General features: G+C 42.4%; 1 protein-coding gene across 2 annotated transcripts in view; it reads left to right on the plus strand.

The window, feature by feature from the left end:
* The window catches only part of polr1a (RNA polymerase I subunit A), a 198,316-nt gene that overhangs the window by 163,761 nt on the left and 9,572 nt on the right, over positions 1-24,983 (plus strand). For both annotated transcript variants that reach the window (XM_073042216.1, XM_073042217.1), the window contains exons 30-32: positions 3,797-4,051; positions 9,028-9,228; positions 19,556-19,673. In XM_073042216.1, the coding sequence (XP_072898317.1) occupies positions 3,797-4,051; positions 9,028-9,228; positions 19,556-19,673 (574 nt within the window). The remainder of the gene's footprint in view (positions 1-3,796; positions 4,052-9,027; positions 9,229-19,555; positions 19,674-24,983) is intronic.

Consider the following 24,983-nt stretch of genomic DNA (forward strand, 5'->3'; position numbering starts at 1 on the left):
AGGTTTATTCACTGAAAGAGACACTCAGTTCCTAGGGATGTTTCTAGTTGTAGCCATTCAATGTAAAATGCTCTGTTGTAAGATCAAGGTCTATTTTTTTTTCTTCATTATTTGAGATATTGTAAATTTAGTCAGTAAAAAAGGGAACCATATGTAAAGTTTAGGAAGCTGAAATCTAACAAGCTGTTGAGAAATTTGAGGGAAGCTGGAAGGAACTTAATGAGAAGGGCTATGAAGAGTAGGATTAAGAAAAATCACAAAACATTTTATAAATATATTAAAAACACAAGGGTAGCAAGGGAAAGGGTACTGGACCGCCCACTAAGGAGATAATGTACGTCTGGTGCCAGAGGAAGTCGGTAGGTGAGGTACAAAGTAAGTACTTTGCATTGATATTTACCAATTAGTAAAACCTGGATGATGAGATTTGGGAGGGGTGTGTTGATATCTTTGGACTTGTTAATATTAAGGAAGTGGTGCTAGGTCTCTTGAAGATTATCCAGGTGGATAAATCCCCAGGGCCTGATGGGACCTATCCTAGGTTACTGAGGGAAGCAAGGCAGGAGATTACTGCTGTCTTGGCCAAGTTCTTCGTATCCTTCTTAAGAAGCTCCCAGTAAAATGGACTATAGCCAAAGTTGTTGCTTTGTTTTAGAAAGGCAGGTGGGTTAATCCAGCATAGGTTGGTGAGTATTATATTTATGGTTTGGAAATTAATGGAAGAGATTTTTATGAGGATGGATGAGAGGCGTTGATCGTGTGGATAGTCAGAGGCTTTTTCCCAGGGATGAAATGGCTATCACGAGAGGGCACAGTTTTAAGGTGTTTGGACGTAGGTACAGAGGAGATGTCAGGGGTAAGTTTTTTACGCAGAGTGATAAGTGCGTGGAATGGGCTGCTGGTGACGGTGGTGGAGGCAGATACGATAGGGTCTTTTAAGAGACTTCTGGACAGGTACGTGGAGCTTAGAAAAATAGAGGGCTATGGGTCAGCCGAGTAATTTCTGAAGTGAGTACAACGTTCGGCACAGCATTGTGGGCTGAAGGGCCTGTACTGTGCTGTAGGTTTTCCATGTTTTTATGTTTTATGGAAGCGTTTATTTGCATTCTGAAAAAATCTGAACTTATTGGTTAATGTTATTAGATGGTTTTGTACAGAGAAGGTCTTGTCACATGAAGTTGAGATAACTATGATGATTCATAGGACGAGCACAGTGGATGATGTCTGTGTATTTGACAGAATCTGTCATGGTAGGCTGATGGAGAAGTTTAGGCTGCATGGTTTCCAAAGTGACTGGGTAGGCTGCATTCAAAAGTGGCATGGTCATAGGTGACAGAAGGTAGTGGTGGAGAGATGTTACTCTCACTGAAGGTCTGTGACATAGGGATCAAAGCAGGGACCATGTAGATGGTAAATGGTAGAATCCTCAGGGGCATTGACCTACAGGGTGAACTGGGGTGAAAGTTCATAGTTTGCTGGAACTGGCAACTTAAGTCAATAGGATAGTAAAGAAAGCATATGGCATACTTACCTCCATTGTTTAGGGTATTGAGAATAAAACTAGAAAACCAAGGTACAGCTGTATAACATGTCGTTAGGTCATATTTGGAGTACTGTGTGCAATTTCAATCATCGTATTGCAGAAAGATTTTGGGAGCTTTGGCAAGTTGCAGAAGAGGTTCATTGAGTTAGTGCCTGGATTGGAGAGCATGGGCTATAAGGAGAAGTTGGACAAACTTGGGTTTCTCTGGAGCTTTAGATGTTGAAAGGCAAACTAATAGAAATATAGTGAATTCCTGTTTATTGAGACACATCAGGACCAGAACATTTTGGCCCAATTAAGCAGCTGCCCCAATTAGCTGAAGTTTCATGGAAGCTTTTCGTTTTCATTAGTTATTTTTTCATTCGGCCGTTTCCGGCATCTCCAAGCCTGAGTACTTGAAACCACAGTGAGCAAAACAGTTCTGAATTGTCTTACTGCTTATTTGTCACCAACGATCAGTGACAGAGATCACTGCTTTTTGAACAGAAACGCATGCAACTAAGGCTATTTAAAAACTGTTTGTTGTAAGTATGGTGTGGTGTCTAACGGCCACACAACTGATGCTGATTGGAAACTTTGGCAACAGTCTCCTGTTCCAATCAAGCGGCATAGTGCTCCAAATAAACAATGGGAATCCTGGCTACTTTTTCGGTCAGTTTTTGTTCTTTAAGAGTCGTCCCAAATGAGCAGCAGTCACTTTAATCGGTGTCCCAATTAACCGGAATCCATTGAGTATAAAATATGGTAGGTGCCTGGACCTTCCAGTGAAAATGGTGGAAACAGATACAATAGCAGTGTTTAAGAAGCATTTATAAAGACACGTAACTAAGCAGGGAATGAAGGAATACAGACATTGTGCAGGCAAATGAAATTAGTTTACATTGTCATCATGGTCAGAGAGGACATGGTTGGTCCAAAGGCCTGTTCCTGCATTGTACAGTGTATTTATCTGTATTTTTGAGATACGGCACAGTAACAGACCCTTTCAGGCCCACAAGCTCGTGACACCCAGTTACATCCAGTGACTAATTAACCTACTAACCCAGACGTCTTTGGAACGTGGGAGGAAACCAGAGCACCCAGAACATATAAATTCCTTGCAGACAGCAGAGGAATTGAATCTGGGCTGCTGGTGCTGAAATAGCGTTATGTTAATTCTAAGTCCCTTTTGCAATTTGATGGAGTGTAGCTTAGCAAATGCTGACCTCGGTAAGTGCGGTACTGGTGGTAATATATGGCCTGAATCCGCTGTAGGCCGGTGGGGTGGGGTAAGACAATGAAATCAACGACTGGAGTGTGGTCCTGAGGACTTCATTGTAAAGTGCCCACAGGTCACATTGGTGAAGAGCATCCTCAATATTCCACCTTAGCAAGAAATGAGGTATTGGTTAGGATGCGTACATCTGTTGAATTGATGTGGTGGGCAAAAGGTCCTGTTTCCTGTGTTGTGTGCCTGACTCCAAATAAAAATGTACATCACATTCATACCTTGTACTCTGCTTAGCTCTTGATTAATCTTGGTAAGTGTTGGGATGTATTTCAGTTCATTTTTGGGGAGTTTATTTGTTGCAGCACTTAAAGTAAGTAAATGATTGGTGGGTTTATTCTTATTTGAGGTTTTGTAATTACATAATTGCTCGATGTCCAAAGATTCTTGAATCAAAATATATATTATCATCTTTAGTGGGGTTGTTTGAATATTTCTTGTAAGGCCCCAATCTACTAGTGGTGGGGATTGGGTTGAATGTTCTCTTTGATAGTCAGTATGAGTAGTGGAAAGGACAAAAGTTCACAAGTTCATCTCCACTTTACTTAGTATAATGCTGGAGTGAGGGGTAGATCTCAAGTCAGAGCAGAGGTGGGTGACTATTTATTTAGGTATTTATTGAGATACAACGTGGAATATGCACTTCCGCCCCTTGGAGCTGTGCCCCCAAGCAATCCCCCGTTTTAATCTTAGCCTACAATGCCAAATTAACCTACCAACTGGTACGTCTTTGCACGGTGGGAGGAAACCAGAGCATCCGGAGGAAACCCACGCAGTCATGGGGAAAACGTACGAACTTGTTACAGGCAGCGGTGGGAATTGAACCCAGGTCGCCTGTACTGCAAAGCGTTGTACTAACCACTATGCTACTGTGCCGCCCCATTATTCGTGAACTGCTCCTCTTTGAGCATGCCACAGAATGCATTTGCCTCTGACCTATGGGGGGGAGATGAGCTGATAACATAATTATTTTACTCATCTTTTAGGTGGATTATGATAGTGAGGGAGAGGAGGCCAGGGACGATGCAGAAGAACTAGAGGAGAAGGAAGATGAAGTTCTCTCAAAAGACGAACAACAGGAACTTACCAACCAAGACTCTTCTGAATATTCTGATTTTACGAAGAATAGTGGAGGGGAGAGCACAGTGGACATGGGCGATGAAAGAGTAAATGCGGTGTTAAATTTACATCCTGCTATTGAAGGTTATAAATATGATGCAAATGACAGTCTGTGGTGCGAGGTAAGACAAGAATAATGTTACATGAAAAATGGTAGAAACTGTTTGTTAAAACCACTGAGGTTTATTTTTGTTTTGCTGAACTGAGTTGCTCTAAAGATCCACTATTCTGAAAGTTCATTGTCAGTCAGTGTAGCATGTCTACAGGAGGCTGGAGAGGTTTATTGAGGCCTGCCAGGTAATTCACCAATGACAGCAAAATATTGTTCCACTTGCCTCATTAAAGTCATCAGCAGTTACAGCATTTTATGTGAAGGGCAGCTCTACTCAGAATTTGTGGATCAATTAATGTTCAATTATTTTTCCTTATTGATGCGATCTTTCAATGTCTCTCAGCAAATCAGAGAACTGCTAATCTCAGATGCTCCTTTATAAATTCCAAGTGTTCCTCAATGGCTGTTTCACAAGTCAGAATGAAGGCAAGCCAATTCCACGTGGACTTGAAGACCTGAATTATAGGAAAAGGTTGAATAGGTTATGGTTTTATTCCCTGGAGCGTGGGAGAAAGAAGGGAGGTTTTATAGAGGTATATATGGGTATCAAAAGGGTAAACGTGGGCAGGCTTTTTTCAGAGTCCTCAAGGTACATTTATTATCGAAGTACGTATGCAATATACAACTCTGAGATTCATCTTCTCCAGATAGCCACAAAATAAAGAAAACCATGGAAGCTGTTCAAAGAAAAACATCAAACACACCCCCCCACGCTCAAAAAATATTGTGAAAATGGCAACAAGAACATAAACCTCTCCCCCACGTGCAAAAACAAATTGTGCAACTGGCAACAAGAAAGAATGGGTGAAAACACAACATAAAAACATAAAACTGAAAGAGTCCAATTGAACTACAGTCCAATCCTTAAATCACAGACCCAGAACATTGGTACCATCCTCCGACAGCATCAACAGAGAGAGAGAGACAGGGAGACCACTCAAAAGCAGTGACCCTTCCTCAGGAGCAGTCAGCAAGAGACTGTCACCCCCTCCGGCAGTGGCGAGCGAGAGATTGGAAGCTTCTAGGCCTTGAGACCATTCACCTCCTAAAACCTTGGAGACAGCAAAAGTGCCAGATCACTCAGTTTATTTTCAAACTATAGATAACAGGCTGTAACAGTACCATAAACACATTTAAAACAAAGAAGATGTAAAAGAAGTGGAAGAAACAGTTTTGTGGATTATCTGAAAGATGTTGCTTGAGGTTGTGTTGTTCTCTGGTTGTCTTCACCATTTGGGTGAGACTACAACAAGAGATCATAGGTTAAGGGTGAAAGGTAAAATATTTAAGGGAAACATGAAGGGGAACATCATTCAGTGGGTGGTAGGAGTGTGAATCAGGCTGCCAGCAGAAATGATGGATGCAGCTTTGATTTTAACATTTTAAGAGAAATTTTGGGAGTACATGGTTGGGAGGGGTATGGAGAGCTAGAAACCAGGTGCAGATTGATGGGAACAGGCAGAACAACAGTTTGTCATGAACTACCGGTACATAGGTCAAAGGGTAGGTTTCTGTGCTGCAGTGTTCTATGTCTCTATGACTCAACACAGCAAGCATTCCAGCAGAATCATCCGTTTAGAATACTTGTCCCATCTGGAATTGATTATTGATCATCTGGTATGGAATCATACCTATTAGGATTTAAGTCTTAAAATTTGCTTGAGGACATATAGCCCGATGGGAGTTCGGGGAGCTGGGTTAAGCACAATAGGCAGCGAGTTAACAGAGAGAGGAGAAATGGGCTAAAAATTCTATATCTGAATGCACGAAGTGTCAGAAATAAGGCAGATGAGCTTGAAGCCCAGGTGCGAATGGGTAACTATGATGTTGTTGGGATAACGGAGACATGGCTGCAGGGAGATCAGACCTGGGAAATGAATGTACAAGGGTATACGTGCTATCGTAGGGACAGAAATGTGGGCAGAGGGGGTGGGGTGGCCCTGTTGGTGAGGAATGAGATTCAGTCCTTTGCAAGGGGGGGACATAGGGTCAGGAGAAGTAGAGTCTGTGTGGATAGAACTGAGGAACAGTAAGGGCAAAAGGACCCAAATGGGTGTTGTCTACAGGCCACCAAACAGTAGCATGGATATTGGGTGCAAGTTGAATAGGGAGTTAACATTGGCATGTGGCAAAGGTAATGTCGCAGTAGTTATGGGGGATTTCAACATGCAGGTGAACTGGGAGAATCAGGTTGGTGCTGGACCCCAGGATAGGGAGTTTGTAGAGTGCCTAAGGGATGCATTCTTGGAACAGCTTGTACGAGAGCCGACCAGGGACAAGGCTATTCTGGATTTAGTCTTGTGTAATTAACAGGATTTGAAGCGATCTTGAAGTAAAGGAGCCATTAGGAGGTAGTGACCATAATATGATAAGTTTTAATCTGCAATTTGAGAAGGATAAGGGCAGATCAGAGGTGTCAGTGTTGCAGTTGAACAAAGAGACTATGGAACCATGAGGGAGGAGCTGGCCAAAGTTAAATGGACGGATATCCTAGCAGAAAAGACAGTGGAACAGCAATGGCAGATATTCTTGGGAATAATGCACAAGGTGCAAAATCAGTTCATCCCCCGGAGAAGGAAGGATTCAAAGGGGGGAAAGGGGCCACAGTGGTTGACAAAGGAAGTCAGAGATTGCATAGCATTAAAAAAAAGGAAATATGACAGAGCTAAGGTGAGTGGGAGGACAGATGATTGGGAAATTTTTAAGGAACAACAGAACTTAACGAAAAAGGCAATACGGGGAGAAAAAATGAGGTACGGACGCAAGCTAGCCAGGAATATAAAGGAGGATAGCGAAAGCTTTTTTAGATATGTGAAGAGAAAGAAGATAGTTAAGAACAATGTTGGGCCCTTGAAGAATGAATTGGGTGAAATTGTTATGGGAAATAGAGAAGTGGCAGAAGAATTTAATAAGTACTTTAGATCTGTCTTCACTAGGGAAGACACAAGCAATCTCCCAGATGTATGGATGGGCCAAGGACATAGGGTAACAGAGGAATTGAAGCAGATTGACATTAGGAAGGAAACGGTGATGAGTAGACTGATGGGACTGAAGGCTGACAAATCCCCAGGTCCAGATGGTCTGCATCCTAGGGTACTAAAGGAGGTGGCCCCGGAAATTGCGGATGCATTGGTAATCATTTTCCAATGTTCCTTAGATTCAGGATCAGTTCCTGAGGATTGGAGAATGGCTAATGTTATCCCACTTTTTAAGAAAGGAGGGAGGGAGAAAACAGAGAACTATCGTCCTGTCAGCCTAACATCAGTAGTGGGGAAGATGCTAGAGTCCATTATTAAGGATGAAATAGTGGCATATCTAGCTAGCAGTGATAGGATTGGGCCGAGCCAGCATGGATTTACCAAGGGCAAATCATGCTTGACTAATCTATTGGAGTTTTTTGAGGATGTAACCAGGAAGTTAGACAAGGGAGATCCAGTGGATGTAGTGTACCTCGATTTTCAGAAGGCATTTGATAAGGTCCCACATAGGAGATTGGTGGGAAAAATCAGAGCTCATGGCATTGGGGGGAAGATATTGACATGGATAGAAAACTGGTTGGCAGATAGAAAGCAAAGGGTAACGGTGAATGGGTGTTTCTCGGAATGGCAGGTGGTGACTAGTGGGGTGCCACAGGGCTCGGTATTGGGACCACAGCTGTACGATTTACATCAATAATTTGGATGAAGGCATTGAGAATAATATCAGCAAGTTTGCTGATGATACTAAGCTGGGTGGCAGTGTGACATGTGATGAGGATGTTAGGAGAATTCAGAGTGACTTGGATAGGCTGAGTGAGTGGGCAGATACTTGGCAGATGACGTTTAATGTGAATAAGTGTGAGGTTATCCACTTTGGGAGTAAGAACAGGAAGGCAGATTATTATCTGAACGGTGTAGAGTTAGGTAAGGGAGAAATACAAAGAGATCTAGGAGTCCTTGTTCATCAGTCACTGAAGGTGAATGAGCAAGTGCAGCAGCCAGTAAAGAAGGCTAATGGAATGTTGGCCTTTATTACAAAGAGAATTGAGTGCAAGAGCAAGGAAATCTTTTTGCATTTGTACAGGGCCCTGGTGAGACCACACCTGGAGTATTGTGTACAGTTTTGGTCTCCAGGGTTAAGGAAGGACATCCTGGCTATAGAGGAAGTGCAGCGTAGATTCACGAGGTTAATTCCTGGGATGTCTGGACTGTCTTCCGCAGAGAGGTTAGAGAGACTGGGCTTGTACATGCTGGAATTAAGGAGATTGAGAGGGGATCTGATTGCAACATATGATTATTAAGGGATTGGACAAGATAGAGGCAGGAAATATGTTCCAGATGCTGGGAGAGTCCAGTACCAGAGGGCATGATTTGAGAATAAGGGGTAGGTCATTTAGGACAGAGTTAAGGAAAAACTTCTCCCAGAGAGTTGTGGGGGTGTGGAATGCACTGCCTCAGAAGGCAGTGGAGGCCAATTCTCTGGATGCTTTCAAGAAGGAGCTAGATAGGTATCTTATGGATAGGGGAATCAAGGGATATGGGGACAAGGCAGGAACCAGGTATTAATAGTAGATGATCAGCCATGATCTCAGAATGGCAGTGCAGGCTCGAAGGGCCGAATGGTCTACTTCTGCGTCTATTGTCTATTGACATATTTTCTCCTTGTCAGTAAAATAGATTTTATATCTTTTGTTGTTAGTCTTGAAAGTCCTAGAAGTTCAATGTAAAGTGCATAAATGAAATATTGCAAGGTACAGGTTGCATTAACCAGTGACATTTCGAATACGATGAGGCAAGGTGTTCAGAAGCCTAATGCCCTGAGGGGAGAAACTTTTTCTCATCCTGCCCGTTCTTGTTTTTATGCATTGGAGTCTCCTGTATTTAAAGAATGCAAATTATGTGGGAGAACCCCCAAACAGTTGGGCATTTGTAATGCTTCTGGGCTCTTTTTCAATTCCAATGTTTGCCAAGAGGCTACATTCCAGTGATTTGAGTATTTATTCTCCAGGTTAAACTAAAGCTGCCGATTATGAAGGTGCACTTTGACTTCTCTTCATTGATCATGTCTGTGGCACAAAAGGCAGTTGTTTACGAGACCAGAGGGATCACTCGTTGCCTTTTGAATGAAACGACCAACAGGACAGGAGAGAAGGAGACAGTTTTGAACACGGAGGGAATAAACCTTGCCGAGATGTTCAAGTATGACAATGTGAGTAAAATGTTGTGACAACTATTACTGCCTGGAAATTTGGAAAGGGAACAGATGATGGCTGTTCTGTTCTGCATCAGATAAGGGGCAATTCTTCTCTTGAGTCTAGTTTACCATTTGATAAGATAATGGTTGTGCTATGATTGAACAGTACTGCTTACCTTTTCTAATAGCCCACAATATATTTAATTTAAAAATATCTATTAATCTCAGATTTAAAATAAATAAGAAAGTAAAGCATCAATTGCCATCTTTGTGAAGAAAGACATGTCCTGCAGCCCCTTCAATATTTCCCATTTTGTTCCTGCATTTTTCTAAATTTTACGTGGAGAAAGTTTCTCTTTGTCTTCTATTGCCTTCAAACAGATTAACCCTTAGCCTTCTACCAACGCTGAAGGGCCTGTTTCTGTCCTGTACTTTTCTATGACTCTATGATCTAATAAAGTGGCTGTGGAGTGTATGTTCGTGGACATCTGCAGCTGTAGCCCATCCACTTCAAGGTTTGATGTGTTTTGCATTCAGAGATGCTCTTCTGCCCACTACTGTCGTAACATCTGGTTATTTGAGTTACTGTCACCTCCCTGTCTGCTTGAACCAGTCTGGCCATTCTTCTCTGATCTCTCTCATTAACAAGGCATTATTGACCACAGAACTGCCGCTCTCTGGGTGCCTTTTGTTTCTCGCGCCATTTTCTATGAGCTCCAAAGACTGTTGTGCGTGAAAATCTCAGATCAGCCATTTCTGAGATACTCAAACTACCCTATCTGGCACCAACAATCATTCCATAGTCAACGTCACTTAGATGACATTTCTTCCCCATTCTGATGCTTGGTCTGAATAACAACTTAATCTCTTAACCATGTCTGCATGCTTTTTTGCATTGAATTGCCGCTACACGATTGGCTGCCCAGATACTTGCATTAACGAGCAGGTGTACCTAATAAAGTGGCTACCATGTGTATAGAGACTGATGTGTGTGTGTGTGTGTGGCCTCCGTCAGTCGTGGTCGACCATGGGTACTGCACCTCTGGTAGTCACTGGTTTGTCAAGCAGCGTGGACTGTGGCTGTTGAGGCCAATCCTGGAACGGCATGCTCTGCCATAGTTGCTGCACGTGTAAGGCGTCTCATCATAACTCAACATTTTAATATTTGCAGCCTTTTCTATGCAGCAGTTCCTAGCGACTGCAGTATTTTATGTGAGATCTACGTTGCACTTCCTCAAAATCCTCTTCAGAACTGAATCCTGTGATTCAGCCACTGCTCAGAAAGTAGTGGTTAACACAGAATACGTACACAACGCTGGAAGAACTCAGCAGGTCAGGCAGCATCCGTGAGCAAAGAGTAGCCAACGTTTCTGGCCGAGACCCTTCATCAGGAATGAGGGGGAAGAGAGGGCCGATGTACACCTGATGTAATTCTAAGCTACTTTCCCAGATAGCCCCAGCGTTCAAGAGATACCTGTTTCCTCACTGGTAGTGTTATTTCTCAACTTCACTGTCGTCCGGCTATGGCGAGGATCATATTACATCCATATTCAAAACTGTACTTCATCTCCCGCCACCAACCCCAGAGAGGGCGAAGTAACTTCATTCTACCCTTTTTCCATTCAAAATTAGAAATGGGTAGCTTGCTCAATAAACACATTGCTTGGTTAAAAATTGGACAGAGCAAAACTCCTAATGTCAGTTCCAGTCATCTTGCTGCATTGGGAACTATGAGCATGTGTTTGCACTATTTTTCCACACCACTCTTGCATTTACATCTCCAGTTCATGATGTCTGTAGCCTATTCATTTCCTGCCTTGGTTAAACTCGCGGTTAAACACAGGGAAGATGTGCAGATAATTGCCCAGTCCATCACAGGCAAACCCCTCCCTACCATTGAATGCATCTGTAAGGAATGCTATCACAAGCGAACAGCATCTATCATCAAACACTCGCACCATCCAGGCCAGTGCCACACTACCAGGTTCAGGAACAGTTATCTATCAGGCTCCTGAACCAACGTGGATAACTTCACTCACATCAACTCTGAACTGATTCCACAATGTATGGACTCACTTTCAAGGACTCTACAACTCATGTTCTCAGTATTATTTATTTACGTAGTAATTTTTTAAATTATTTCTATTTGTAGAGTTTGTCTTCTTTTATACATTCAGTCTTTGTAGTTTTTAATAGATTCTATTGTACTTGTTCATTCTACTATGAAAGTCTGGAAGAAAATGAATCTCAGGGTAGTATATGGTGACGTATATGTATTTTGATAATAAATTTACTTTAAATTTTGAATTAAAGATTTAATGTATACTATGTGATGAAGGGGTTCAGATAGCTGCTTCAAAATGTTACCACAGTTGTGCTGGGCTGAATTTCCACCTGTTCTGTGTGATTCAATGATTCTGAATCTTTGTCTAATTTCCCTTTTAAATCAATTTTTCCCCTAGTCTTATAACTCCTGAGTGTGGGTGAGGAACTCTTTTCTCTTTTTACCTTTTTAACATTTAATATTCTTGTGGGTGAACGTCGCACCTGATTCGAGCCTTATCTCGCCTGTAAATCTGGCATTGTCTTCCAGAGCTGTGTTGTCTTGTTTACCTTTCCAGGCTTCATTTATCTAAAGAGATAAACAATCAAGATGGGATTCTGCATTTGCTTAAAATGTTGAGTCTTTCTCCGGCATTTATAGGACATAGAACAGCACAGCATAGTCCAGGCCCTCTCTCACTCTTTCAAATTCTCTCCTCGCAAACAAAGACATGTCCTTGGAGCCAGTCAGGTGAGTATTTACTTCATTCCCACCATGATAAATTGCATCCTTTCTCAAGTAAGCAGACTGAAACTGTGCACAGCAGTCCGGGTGTAGTTTCACTAAGACCTACATTTACATGGAACATTACAGCACAGTAGTCGCTCTTTGGCCCATGATGTTGTTCGGACCTTTAAACCTACTCCAAGATCAACTTAACCCTTTCCTCCATTTCTCTTTCTTCTATGTGCTTACCTAAGAGTCTCTTAAATGCCCCTTATATAGCTGCCTCCACCATCCTGGCAGCACATTCCTCCCACCCACCACTCTCTGTAAAGAAAATACTACCTTTGAAATCCCCACTATACTTTCCTCCAAAAACCTTAATGTTAGGTCCCCTTGTAAGTACTCTTACTTCTTTTTCCCAAACCACTTCCCTATTTTAGTGACCCTAGCTGTATATACAGCGTGTAACTAAGATTCTTACAGAGTACTGTTCTCCTCATAAGGTATGCTCCGTAATTCAGGCAGCATCTTGATAAATTTCTGTTCCTCTTTTAAATCTTCCACATCCTCCCCGTAGCACAGTGCTCAGTTGTGTTCAGCTCCTCAGGAAAGAAAGTGAAGCTCTGCCATTCATTGGCCATGGCTGCCTTTGGCAAAACCAGAAGCAATTGCTGATCTCCAGTTGCTCTTGAAGAGGTGATAGAGAGCTGTTTCTCGAATTGACCCTCCATTTATGGTGAAGATGTAGTCTCTTGGTGCTAGTGGGGATAGAACCAATGACACTGAATGCGTAAAACAGATACTGCGAAACCTGGGATGCAGGGTAACACATTGGGGTATTCAAATAGTGTTCTTAAACCAGCTGTTAATGAAGCACCGCAAACCAGACGGTAAAGAAAGGCAATACATACTGTTTGGCCTTTGTACTTTCAGCCAGAGCTCAAGAGAAAAGCCTAAGCAAATAAAGTTAATCGAAAGGCGAGAATCACATTACACATTGATGATGATGATGACATCGACTCAGGCTTGAGAGGCCAGCGTCGGGCATTTTCATGCCTTACAAGGCGCGGAACGAAAGACTGTGTGGCGTGCCACTCCTCACACAGATATTTTGCAGTATTTTTCTTTTATTTTACGAGGTCGAGTTGCGAGCTCAACATTCAACCCGGCACGGATGGAAAGCGAACTCGGGAATGGCCTGACTGGCTTCGAACCCGGGAGCCTCTGTTCCAGAGTCCGGCGCTAATGTCACTGCACCACCAGCCGACCTAACAATCATACATTAGGGGCATTTAAGAAGCTCTTGGGCACATGGGTGTTAGAAAATTGGAGGGCTATGTAGGAGGGAAGGGTTAGGTTGATCTTAGAGTAGGTTAAAAGGTCCCTCTCTAAATGCCTTTCCCCTTACCCAAAATCTATGTCCTCTAGTTTTACTCACCTCCAAAGAAGAAGAGATTTCTGCAGTCTACCCTTTCTAAACCCCTCATAATTTATATACCTCAATCATGTCCCCTCTTGAGTGGCCATGGTTAGTTTAAATCTACATTATGAGCAACCTGGGTTCAATTCCCACTGCTTTCTGTAAGGTGTTTGTACGTTCTCCACATGGGATTCCTCCAGGTGCTCTGGTTTCCTCCCATGTTCCAATGATGTATGTGTTGGGTGGTAATTCGTGGGCACGCCTTGTTAGTGCTGGAAGCAGGCAACATGCCTGTGAGGCCCCCAGCACATCCTTGGATTGTGTTGGTCATTGACACAAGCAACATATTTTATGGAGTTCAGTCCGGAAAAGTGTGAAGTGATGCACTTTGGAAGATCATACTTGAAGATGGAATACAGGGTAAATGTTTAAGTTTCTTAACAGTGTGGAGGAACAGAAGGATTTTGGGATTCATGTCCATAGATCCCTCAGAGTTACAACACAACTTGCTAGGCTGGACAAGGCCTATCGTGTATTAGCCTTCATTTCTTAGGTTTGAGTTCAATAGCTACAAGGTTATGTTGCAGCTCCACGAAGCTCTGGCTAGAATATATTGCTAATTACATTCAGTTCTGGTCTCGTCATTATAAAAGAAATGTCAGTGTTTTGCAGAGAGTGCAGGGAAGATTTACCAGGATAATGCCTGAATTGGAAAGCATGTCTTAGGAGGATAATTTTGAGTGAGTAGAGCTTTTCTCTTTGGAGTGAAGGTGGGCGAGGGGTGACAACTTTAAGGTGTTTGGAGAATAGTATAGAGGGGTGTCAGAAGTAGGTGTTTTACGCAGAGGGTGGTAACTATGTAAAACGCACTACTGAGGGTGGTGGTGGAGGGAGATATGTTACGGACATTTAAGGGAGATGCGCACATGGATGAAAGTAAAATGGAGGGCTACGTGGAAGGAAGAATTAGATTGATCTTGGCGTAGGTTAAAAGGTAGGCACAACATCGTGGATCAAAGGGCCGTTACTGTGCTGTACTGTTTAATGTTCTTAACCTGCTCCGCTCCATGGAAAACAGACGTAGTTTCTCAAGTCTCTGCTCGTTTCTAAAATGATTTATCCCAGACCACATTCTGGCGAGTCTCTTCTGCACTCACTTCAGCATGCCAGACAGTAACTGTGAAAGGGAAACAGAATAGATGTTTCAGGCTGCTGATCTATCATCAGAACATCTCCTGGATTTCCTGTTTTTGTTTAAAAATTATTTAATCTGGTTGTTTATGTTGGCTGATATTTATTAACAAAATCAATAAGCCTCCATTAGGAGGCTTAACCCACACTTTGATGGAGTGTTTTGATTTTTTTTTCCCAGCAGCTTACTCTATCCCTGACTTTAATTAGAACAGAGAAGTGAGTTTGGACACTTAAATACAAACCCCATTTCCAGAAAAGTTGGGATATTTTCCAAAATGCAATAAAAACAAAAATCTGTGATATGTTAATTCACGTGAACCTTTATTTAACTGACAAAAGTACAAAGAAAAGATTTTCAATAGTTTTACTGACCAACTTAATTGTATTTTGTAAATATACACAAATTTAGAATTTGATGGCTGCAACACATTCAACAAAAGTTGGGACAGAGTCATGTTTACCATTGTGTTACATCACCTTTCCTTTTAATAACACTTTTTAATCGTTTTGGAACTGAGGATGCTAATTGTAGGAGATTTGCAATTGGAAATTTTGTCCATTCTTGCTTGATATAAGACTTCAGCTGCTCAACAGTCCGTGGTCTCCATTGTCTGATTCTCCTCTTGATGATGCGCCATACATTTTCAATAGGAGATAGATCTGGACTGGCAGCAGGCCAGTCAAGCAAACGCACTCTGTGTCTACAAAGCCACACTGTTGTAGCCCGTGCAGAATGTGGTCTGGCATTGTCCTGCTGAAATAAGCATGGATGTCCTGGGAAGAGACGTCGCCTTGATGGCAACATATGTCTCTCTAAAATCCTAATATACGCCTCAGAGTCAATGGTACCTTCACATACATGCAACTCACCCATGCCGTGGGCACTGATGCACCCCCATACCATCACAGATGCTGGCTTTTGCACCTTTCACTGATAACAATCAGGATGGTCATTTTCATCTTTGGCACGGAGAACTCGACGCCCGTTTTTTCCGAAAACTAGCTGAAATGTGGACTCATCTGACCACAGCACACGGTTCCACAGTCTTTCGGTTCATCTGAGATGAGCTCAGGCCCAGAGAACTCGCCGGTGTTTCTGCATAGTGTTGATGTATGGCTTCCTCCTTGCATAATACAGTTTCAAGTTGCATTTCTGGATGCAGCGATGGACTGTGATAAGTGACAATGGTTTTCCGAAGTACTCCCGAGCCCAGGTGGCTATAATTGTCACAGTAGCATACCGGTTTCTTAGGCAGTGCCGCCTGAGGGCTCGAAGTTCATGCGCATTCAACAGTGGTTTCCGACCTTGCCCTTTACGCACTGAGATGTCTCTGAATTCTCTGCAATCTTGCGTTGGGAAATGTTCCTTTTGAACTGACTAACAATTCTCACGAATTTTGGTACAAAGGGGTGAGCCACGACCCATCCTTGCTTGCAAAGACTGAGCCTTTGATGGACGCTACTTTTATACCCAGTCATGATACCTCACCTGCTACCAATTAGCCTGCTTAATGTGGAGTCTTCCAAACCCGGTGTTACTTGAATATTCTGTGCACTTTTCAATCTTATTTAAACTCTGTCCCAACTTTTGTTGAGTGTGTTGCAGCCATCAAATTCTAAATTTGTGTATATTTACAAAATATAATTAAATTGGTCAGTAAAACTATTGAAAATCTTTTCTTTGTACTTTTGTCAGTTAAATAAAGGTTCACGTGAATTAACATATCACAGATTTTTGTTTTTATTGCATTTTGGAAAATATCCCAACTTTTTTGGAAATGGGGTTTGTACTCACCTGGCTCAGTGACAAGGTTAAGTCTTCTGACACTCATAACTTAAACAAGCTCTGTACCAAGATACCTTCAGTATTTGAGAGTCAAGTGAGTGAAACAGTTGGTGACTAGCTGGAACATCCCAGCAATGAACTACACTGCTCTCCTCAAGTGCAGACAGGACGACCTAAGAGAAGAGCAGAGTACCAGACTTCCTGGGGCTAGAAGATAAGGCACTTTATCTCTCAAAGTCCTTCAGTAAAAGCATTACAAATTTACCACCTGAGTTATCAAGCCAAATGTTGGAACCTGAACAAGGAAATAACCTTCATGACCTCAACTGAGTTACAAGGGGAAAGTATATAAACAAGGCTGTTATTTCTTGGCATATGGAGGATTGAGAGGTGTCAGGCAAGAGATATATAAGGTCATGAGGGCCATAGACAGGGTGAAAGCACTGGGTCTTTTACTCAGGGAGTAATGCTATAAACAAGAGGACATAAATTTAAGAACAGTGGCAAGAGATTTAAAAGGGACATCAGGGGCAGTTTCTTCATGCAAAGGGTAAAGTTTATTTGGAATGAGCTGCCAGAAATAGTGGTTGAGGCAGGCACGTTAGCAGTGTTTAAAAGTTATCTTGGTAAGTACATGGATGAAAGAGGTTTAGGGGCTATAGCCCAAACGCAGGCAGATGGGACTAGCTCGCTGACAAACACACTCAGCACGGATGATTTGGGTTGGAAGGCCCGTTTTGATGCTTTATAATTCTGTAACCACCAACATGCCTACCATATTCACTCTCAAATAACTGATACATTGGTCTTTTAAGAGACAGATACAGCCTATAAACAGGCCATTCAGCCCATCGAGTCCATGCTGACCAATAATGTACAGGTTAGTAAGATGTGGACATGCCATGTTGGCGACACTTGCAGCTTCCCCCAGCTCATTCTCAGACTGTGTTGGTCATTGACGCAAACGACTCATTTCACTGTATGTACATGTGACAAATAAAGCCAATCTTTTTCACATATCGGAGTCTTCGTTGACAGCTCTGTCAGTGAGCCGAATGCAGGGAGAGTGGATGTCTGAGCTCACAACAAGCAGTCAATCGTACAGGCATCATTGGCAGTCTGCTGAGTAAACTCTTTAAATATAAGAAGCAACTTGTGAAGGAAACTATATCAAATGGTATTTTTGCTGGAACTGGAGGCTAGTTGCACATAAATTTTAAAGAACTACGGAAACTATTTAACAGACCCCTAGTATAGTCAGATGCACTTGTAATCTACTTCATCGTGGCCTTGCACCTTACTGTCTGCATGCATTAGACTATGGCTGTAATTATAACACTTTATTGTTCTGTTATTTTTTTCCTTGTACTTTCTCAATGTGTTGAGGTAATAAAATAACCTGAATCCACAAAAGCAGGCTCTACAAAGCTGTGCCAAACACCAGGTACTCATTACAATAAAACTCCAATAATCCGCTGTTCAATTGCTTGAAAATCCTGATTGTTCAGCCTCCAACATCAGCTGCTGTTTCAGTACTCCCTTTAAACACCCTGTGCTCCCCTAAAATTTACTCAGACCTCCTTTCAAACTTGCTCGGCCATATTCCCTGGGCAGGGGCCCTGTTGTCCCCCTGAATTCTTTGTACATCCTGGGTTCAATGGAAAATTTGTTATTATGCAACATCTTTTTATAAAAGAATTGAAATTTATGTTGGGATGGTGAAAGGAGTAATATCCATTGGTCTGGAAAATCTGCTAGTCCAGTACTACCGAAGTATGCTGAACTATAGAAAAGGCTAATAACAGCACGCTGAGGCTAAGAGTCGGGAACATTTCCGAATTCAACAGAGGAGCACTAATATCTGAATGACTGAGTCAGCTGGAGGCAGAAGAGGACCACCTTTCTTGTGGGTCGAGGACTGTATGTGTGTGGGTGGCAGGGAGGAACAGAGCTTATTTTGCAGCTGTTGTTGTATTGTGTTCTGCATTATTCTGTCGAGAATTGTGGGCATGCTACATTGGCACCAGAATGTGTGGCAACACATACCAGCTGCCACCAACACTCCCTCGCAACGCAGACTATGTATTTTACTGTGTGTTTCAAACTTGAATCTTGAATCATAGTTTTACAACACTTTAATCTTATGATAATCTCTTTGTGTTTTCCCCACATTCCCATAAAGTACTCACCAATTCTACTGCTTACCTTCACACTAGGGGCACCCCACAGTGGACAATTAACTGACCAACCCACGCGCCTTTGGGATGTGGGAGAAAACCAGAGCACCTGGTGAAAGCTAGGTGGGCACAGGAAGAAAGTGCAAACTCTACACTAGAGATTAGGATTAAACATGAGCTATTGGACAGTTCAATCTCTGTCACTGAAAAAGTTACTGTTACAGAATACAAGAGCAGGGATGTGATGCTGAGGCTAAAAATTTATAAGGCACTGGTGAGGCCTCAGTTTTGGGTTCCTCATCTTAGAAAACATGTGCTGGCATTGGAGAGGGTCCAGAGGAGGTTCACAAGGATGATTGCAGGAATGAAAGGGGCATCATACAAGGAACGTTTGATGGCTCTGGGTCTGCACTCGCTGAAATTCAGGAGGATGAAGGGAGATCTCATTGAAACCTTTCGAATGTTGAAAGGCCTAGACAGTAGATGTGAAAAGGATGTTTCCCATGGTGGGATAGTTGAGGACAAAGGAGAACAGCCTCAGGTTAGAGGGGTGTCCGTTCAAAACAGAGATGCAGATAAATTTCTGTAGCAAGAGGGTGGTGAATTTGTGGAATTTATTACTACAGGCAACTGTGGAGGCCAGGTTGATGGTTGTATTTAAGGCAGAGATTGATAGGTTCTGATTGGACATGGCATCAAAGGTTACAGGGAGAAGGCCGGGAACTGGGGTTGAGGAGGAGATAGTAAAAAAAAAGGATCAGCCATGATTGAATGGTGGAGCAGTCTCGATGGGCCAAATGGCCTAATTCTGATCCTATGGTTTATGGTCTTACTCCTTTGTCGTGCCACAGCATTTCTGATTTTGCATGTGCTGAAAAATCTTGTATAAACAAGAGCAAAATACAATTAGTTAATGTGATTTTTTTAAAAATGCAGTTCTCACATTGGGATTCTGTATTTCCTGGCTCTGATTTGCTTTATTTCCTGTGCCTTAGGTCTTGGATCTGAGCCGCTTGTATTCAAATGATATCCACGCTATGGCCAGTACTTACGGCATCGAGGCTGCTCTCAGAGTCATAGAAAAAGAAATCAAAGACGTCTTTGCTGTTTACGGTAAGTTTTTTTGTAACTTGGTTTGGACTTTCTGCTTTTTGCCAAAGCTGTGGCTCTGCAGTTACCAGAGGTCCTGTCTCATCTTGCCCAAATTAATTATGGTCTTATAGAATGGTGTTGAAAGGGAAGTAGATCAGCCATGATGAAATGGCTGACAAGGCCCAATGGGCTGAATGGCCTAATTCTGCTCCTATGTCTTATGCCCTAAATTTTAGTTGTATGTGTGGATATTTTTCAGGATTCAGGCAGAACTGACATGGCCAGCAATTTTAGTAACCTATCTCTATGAAATAGCACCAGCAAATAGGTTTCAATTCCTTCGTCTGTCTGTAAGGAGTTCGTACATTCTTCCTGTGACCATACGGGTTCCCTCTGGGAGCTCCAGTTTCCTCCCACAGTCCAAATAGGCATGGGTTGGTACGTTGTGGGCACGCTAGGTTGGAGCCAGAATAATGGCGACACTTGAGTGCTGTCCGGCACATTCTTTGACTGTGTTGGTTGCTTGACACAAACAATGCATTTCACACTCTTTTGTTTCAATGTATGTATAACAAATAAATTGAATCCTTTAATTGCCCTGGTTTGGTAGCTGGTTTCAGAGAAATTGTTGCTCACATGGGAGTAATATAATTGCTGGATCACAGAAAGGTTTCCTCCATAAAGGCCATCACTGAACCAGATGGGTTTTTATTACAAATTAATAGACTTCAGTTCTTCATTACGGAGAATTTTTCTTTGCAAATTCTGGACTGTTAGCTGAATTTTTATTTCTCAAATGCTATGTGCGATTTCATTTGTCTACTACTGTGCCATTACCAATAAGATAGTTTATCCACTGTGCAGACACCATCATTAATAAACAGGGTAAGGAATCCTTTTACGAGCCCAGATATGTACAGTCTCCACGCGTATACTCTTTATGTCAGGATGCCTGGATGGCAATGGGCAATTAAAATTATTCTCTGTCGCTGGAAAATTTCTTTTGCTGTTTCCAGTCTTCTCTAAGGAGATTATGGAAAGTAACATCAACCTTTCTGTAATCTGGGTTGAGACTCACTAAAGCTGTATCGAGCAGTTCCACACTGGATGATACGTGCACAAGCTACAGTTGTCAGAGTTAATCACTGCCGCCTTTTGCTTCTGCTCAACTATCTGTTGAAGTGTAGCTTTTCATGGGGTTAATTATTGCACAATAATACTTTAAATTAAATAGATAAAGTTCAAAAAGTTCAAAATACCTTTATTAAAAGGTACATATGCAGTATACAGACTTGAGATTTGTGTTCCCACAGTCATGAAATATAGAAGCATCATGGAACCCATTCAACAAAAACATCAAACACCAAACATGCAAAAAAAAAAGAACAAATCTTGTGAATGTGTGTAAAACAAAGAATGTAAAACTTCAAACCATAGACTCATGGAAACAGTCTAGGAGTGTCCAGTTCATTTCAATTTAATGCTGTGTCATCTGTTGAGTAAAGGCCGCAGAGCCAATCCACCCCAATCACAATTGCAAAAATGGCAAGGGAAGAAAAAGGAGAAACCAGAAACACATCATAACATGAGCTACAGAGTCCAGTCCACAAACTGCATCAATTGAACCTTGCCCAAGACCCAAGGGTCAGGCACCACCCTCCAGCAGCATCAACTGAGGGGGGAGAGAGAGATACACTGGTCAAACACAGACATCTTCCTCCAGCCACAGCGAGCCCATGTTTGTTTGTTGCCGATCTCACCAGGAGAGAGGGAGACTGGTCAAATGTAAGCAGATGGCGCTCTCGTCCTCGTTGATTTCAGTCTTGCTTGGCACTTTAATGGGCGAGATCGCTGACAGATGGAGTGATTCATGGGCTCATGCCCCGTCCCTCTTGGCCTCCAAGCCGCACACACTGATTCAAACCTCACTGAACACCCTTGGAGTCAGCAAAGCATCAGATCTCTCAGTCGGCCCAAAGACACACCACCAAAATGTAAATCACAGGTTCCAATAGTAGCAGTATCATATTTGAAAGAAGTAGTGGTAAAAGAAGTAGATTCGTGAACTCGCCAACACGAGAAAATCTGCAGATGGTGGAAATTCAAACAACACTCACAAAATGTTGGTGGAACGCAGTAGGCCAGGGATCATCTATAGGAAGAAGTACAGTCGACGTTTTGGGTCGAGACCCTTCGTCAGGACTAACGGAAAAAAGAGATAGTAAGAGATTTGAAAGTGGGAGGGGGAGGGGGAGACCCGAAATGATAGGAGAAGACAGGAGGGGGAGGGATGAAGCTAAGAGCTGGGAAGTTGATTGGCAAAAGGGATACAAGGCTGGAGAAGGGGGAGTATCATAGGACAGAAAGCCTTGGAAGAAAGAAAGGGGGAGGGGAGCACCAGAGGAAGATGGAGAACAGGCAAGGAGTTATTATGAGAGGGAAAGAGAGAGATTAAAATTAAAAATTAGGGATGGGGTAAGAAAGGGAGGAGGGGCATTAACAGAAGTTAGAGAAATCAGTGTTCATGCCATCAGGTTGGAAGCTACCCAGATGGAATATAAGGTGTTCCTCCAACCTGAGTGTGGCTTCATCTCGACTGTTTAGTTGAACACCTACGCTCTGTCCGTCAGACAAAGCAGGATCTCCCAGTTACCACACATTTTAATTCCACGTCCCATTCCCATTCTGATATGTCTATCCATGGCCTCCTCTCCTGTCAAGATGAAGCCACACTCAGGTTGGAGGAACACCTTATATACTGGCTGGGTAGCCTCCAACCTGATGGCATGAACATTGATTTCTCCAACTTTTGTTAATGCCCCTCCTCCCCTTCTTACCCCATCCCTAATTTTTAATTTCAATTTTAATTTTTTCTCTCTCTCTCTCTTTCCCTCTCACAATAACTCCTGGCCTGTTCTCCATCTTCCTCTGGTGGTCCCCTCCCTCTTTCTTTCTTCCAAGGCTTTCTGTCCTATGATACTCCCCCTTCTCCAGCCTTGTATCCCTTTTGCTAATCAACTTCCCAGCTCTTAGCTTCATCCCTCCCCCTCCTGTCTTCTCCAATCATTTCGGGTCTCCCCCTCCCACTTTTAATCTCTTACTATCTCTATTTTCCGTTAGTCCTGACGAAGGGTCTCAACCTGAAACGGCGACTGTACTTCTTCCTGTAGATGCTCTCTGGCCTGCTGCGTTCCTCCAGTGTTTTGTGTGTGTTGTTAGATTCATGAACTGTCTGAAGGATATCGCCTTTGGTTGCATGGTTCACTGGTGCCACTGTCCTGTTGCTATAAGTAGAAGCTACATTCACCGTTTTTCACACGTCGTTCACTATGATGTTTATCAGAGCGATCATTGGTGAAAATGAACTTGGAAGACAATTGTATGATTGTTCTCTGACTGCTAAAATTAGATCATTTAACTCACTGCCATTGAAGAAGCTCACTGCTAATCCATAATATATGCATTTCTCAGTCCATTTCCTAACATTAATTTATTTCAGTCATCGAGTCAAACATTCATACAGATTCACACTTCGACACAAGCGGTATTCGCCATCCAAGATTCCTGTCTAAGCTAATCCTGTTTGCCCATGTTTGTCCCATATCCCTCTAAATCTTTCCTATGCATGTACCTGGCCAAGTACCTTTTCAAATGTTTGTCATATGTCTGCCTCAACCATTTCCTCTGGCAACTCATTCCATACTGAAACCTCTCAGGATAAAAAGCTTATCCCTTAACTCTCTGTTAAATCTCTCCCTCCTCACCTTAAACCTAGCTCTTGACTTCCCCAATCCTGGAAAAAGACTGTGAATTGACCCTATTGAAGTCCCTCATGAATTTCTAAACTTCTCTAAGATGCTTCTAATTTTCCTACTGTCCAAAGTTCAAAGAAACTTTATTATCAAAGTACTTGTATGTTACCATTTACTATCCTGAGATTTCATTTTCTTGAAGGCATTCATAGTAAATGGAAAGATACAAAGTTGAATCCACAAATGGAATCCATGACTCCATAATCCATACGCAACAGAGACAGACAAACATTGCCCTTCTGATTTCCTTTTGAGTATACTCCAGCATGCCCTATACTCATCCTGGAACTTAATTGACATCAGCTGCCTATACCTAATCCATGCCTACTTTTTCCTGACCAGAACTTCAATATCCCTCGCCATTCTGGGTTCCCTACTCTTACCAGCTTTGCCCTTTGCCCTCTCTTGTCCACTCTTCCGTTGAGCAGAAGACATAAACACCTGAAAGCATATGTCCCCGGAGACAAGGACAGCTTTTATCCTGCCGTATTAAGACTATTAAATGGTTCCCTGGGGCAATAAGATGGACCGCTCACCTCACACTCTACCTCTTTATGATCTGGTACCTTATTTTTTTTTACCTGCTCTGCACTTTCTTGAAACACAAGATATTCTGTAGATGCTGGAAATCCTGAATAATGCACACATAAAATGCAGGAGGAACTCAGCAGGTCAGGCAGCATCTATGGAGAGGAATAAACAGCTGACATTTTGGGTGGAGACCCTTTATTAGGACATCTGAATGTTCTCTGTGGATGTTTCACTTTATTCTGCATTATTATTGTTTCATTTGTTCTATCTCAAAGCACTGTGTAATGATCTGATCTGTATAAATAATGTGCAAGACAAGCTTTTCACTATCTTGGTACACGTGACAATAATAGACCAACTCTAACTCCAATCCAGAATACTGTTCGATTTTGGTCATCCTGCTATCAGAAAGGTCTCATTAAGGTGAAAAGAATGTGGAGGAGATTTACTGGGACTTTGCCGAACTAAGGGACTGAGATTTAGAGAGAGGTTGGGTAGGCCAGGAGCATAGGAAAATGAGGTGTGATTTTTATAAAGGTGCATAGATAGGGTGAATGTACATAGTCTTTTTCCTAGGAAGTTAAGAAGTATAGGGCATAGTTTTAAGATAAGAGGGGAGTGATTTAATAGGAGCAAATTTTCACCTAGAGGTTGGTGAGTGTATGCAGTGAGCAACCAGAGGAAGGAGGTTGAGGCAGTTTACAGAAGCAACAATAAAGACAGTTGGACAGGTTTAGAATGAGATGGGTCAAACACAGACAAATGGGACTAGCATTTGGGTTGAAGTGCCTGTGTACATGATATATAACTTGGCCGACTCAATCGGTGGTGATGCAACTAAGTCACTCTTGCCGATGGACACTGAAACACCCTCCCCCCACCCAGTGTATGTTCTTGTAGATTTCAGTGTATCTTTAAAGTGTTAAAACATAGCTTTGTCACGCATAGAAACATAGAGTGAAAATGTCGTTTGTGACAGTGACCAGCA

Source organism: Hemitrygon akajei, chromosome 4 (assembly GCF_048418815.1).
Source record: "Hemitrygon akajei chromosome 4, sHemAka1.3, whole genome shotgun sequence".
NCBI lineage: Eukaryota > Metazoa > Chordata > Chondrichthyes > Myliobatiformes > Dasyatidae > Hemitrygon > Hemitrygon akajei.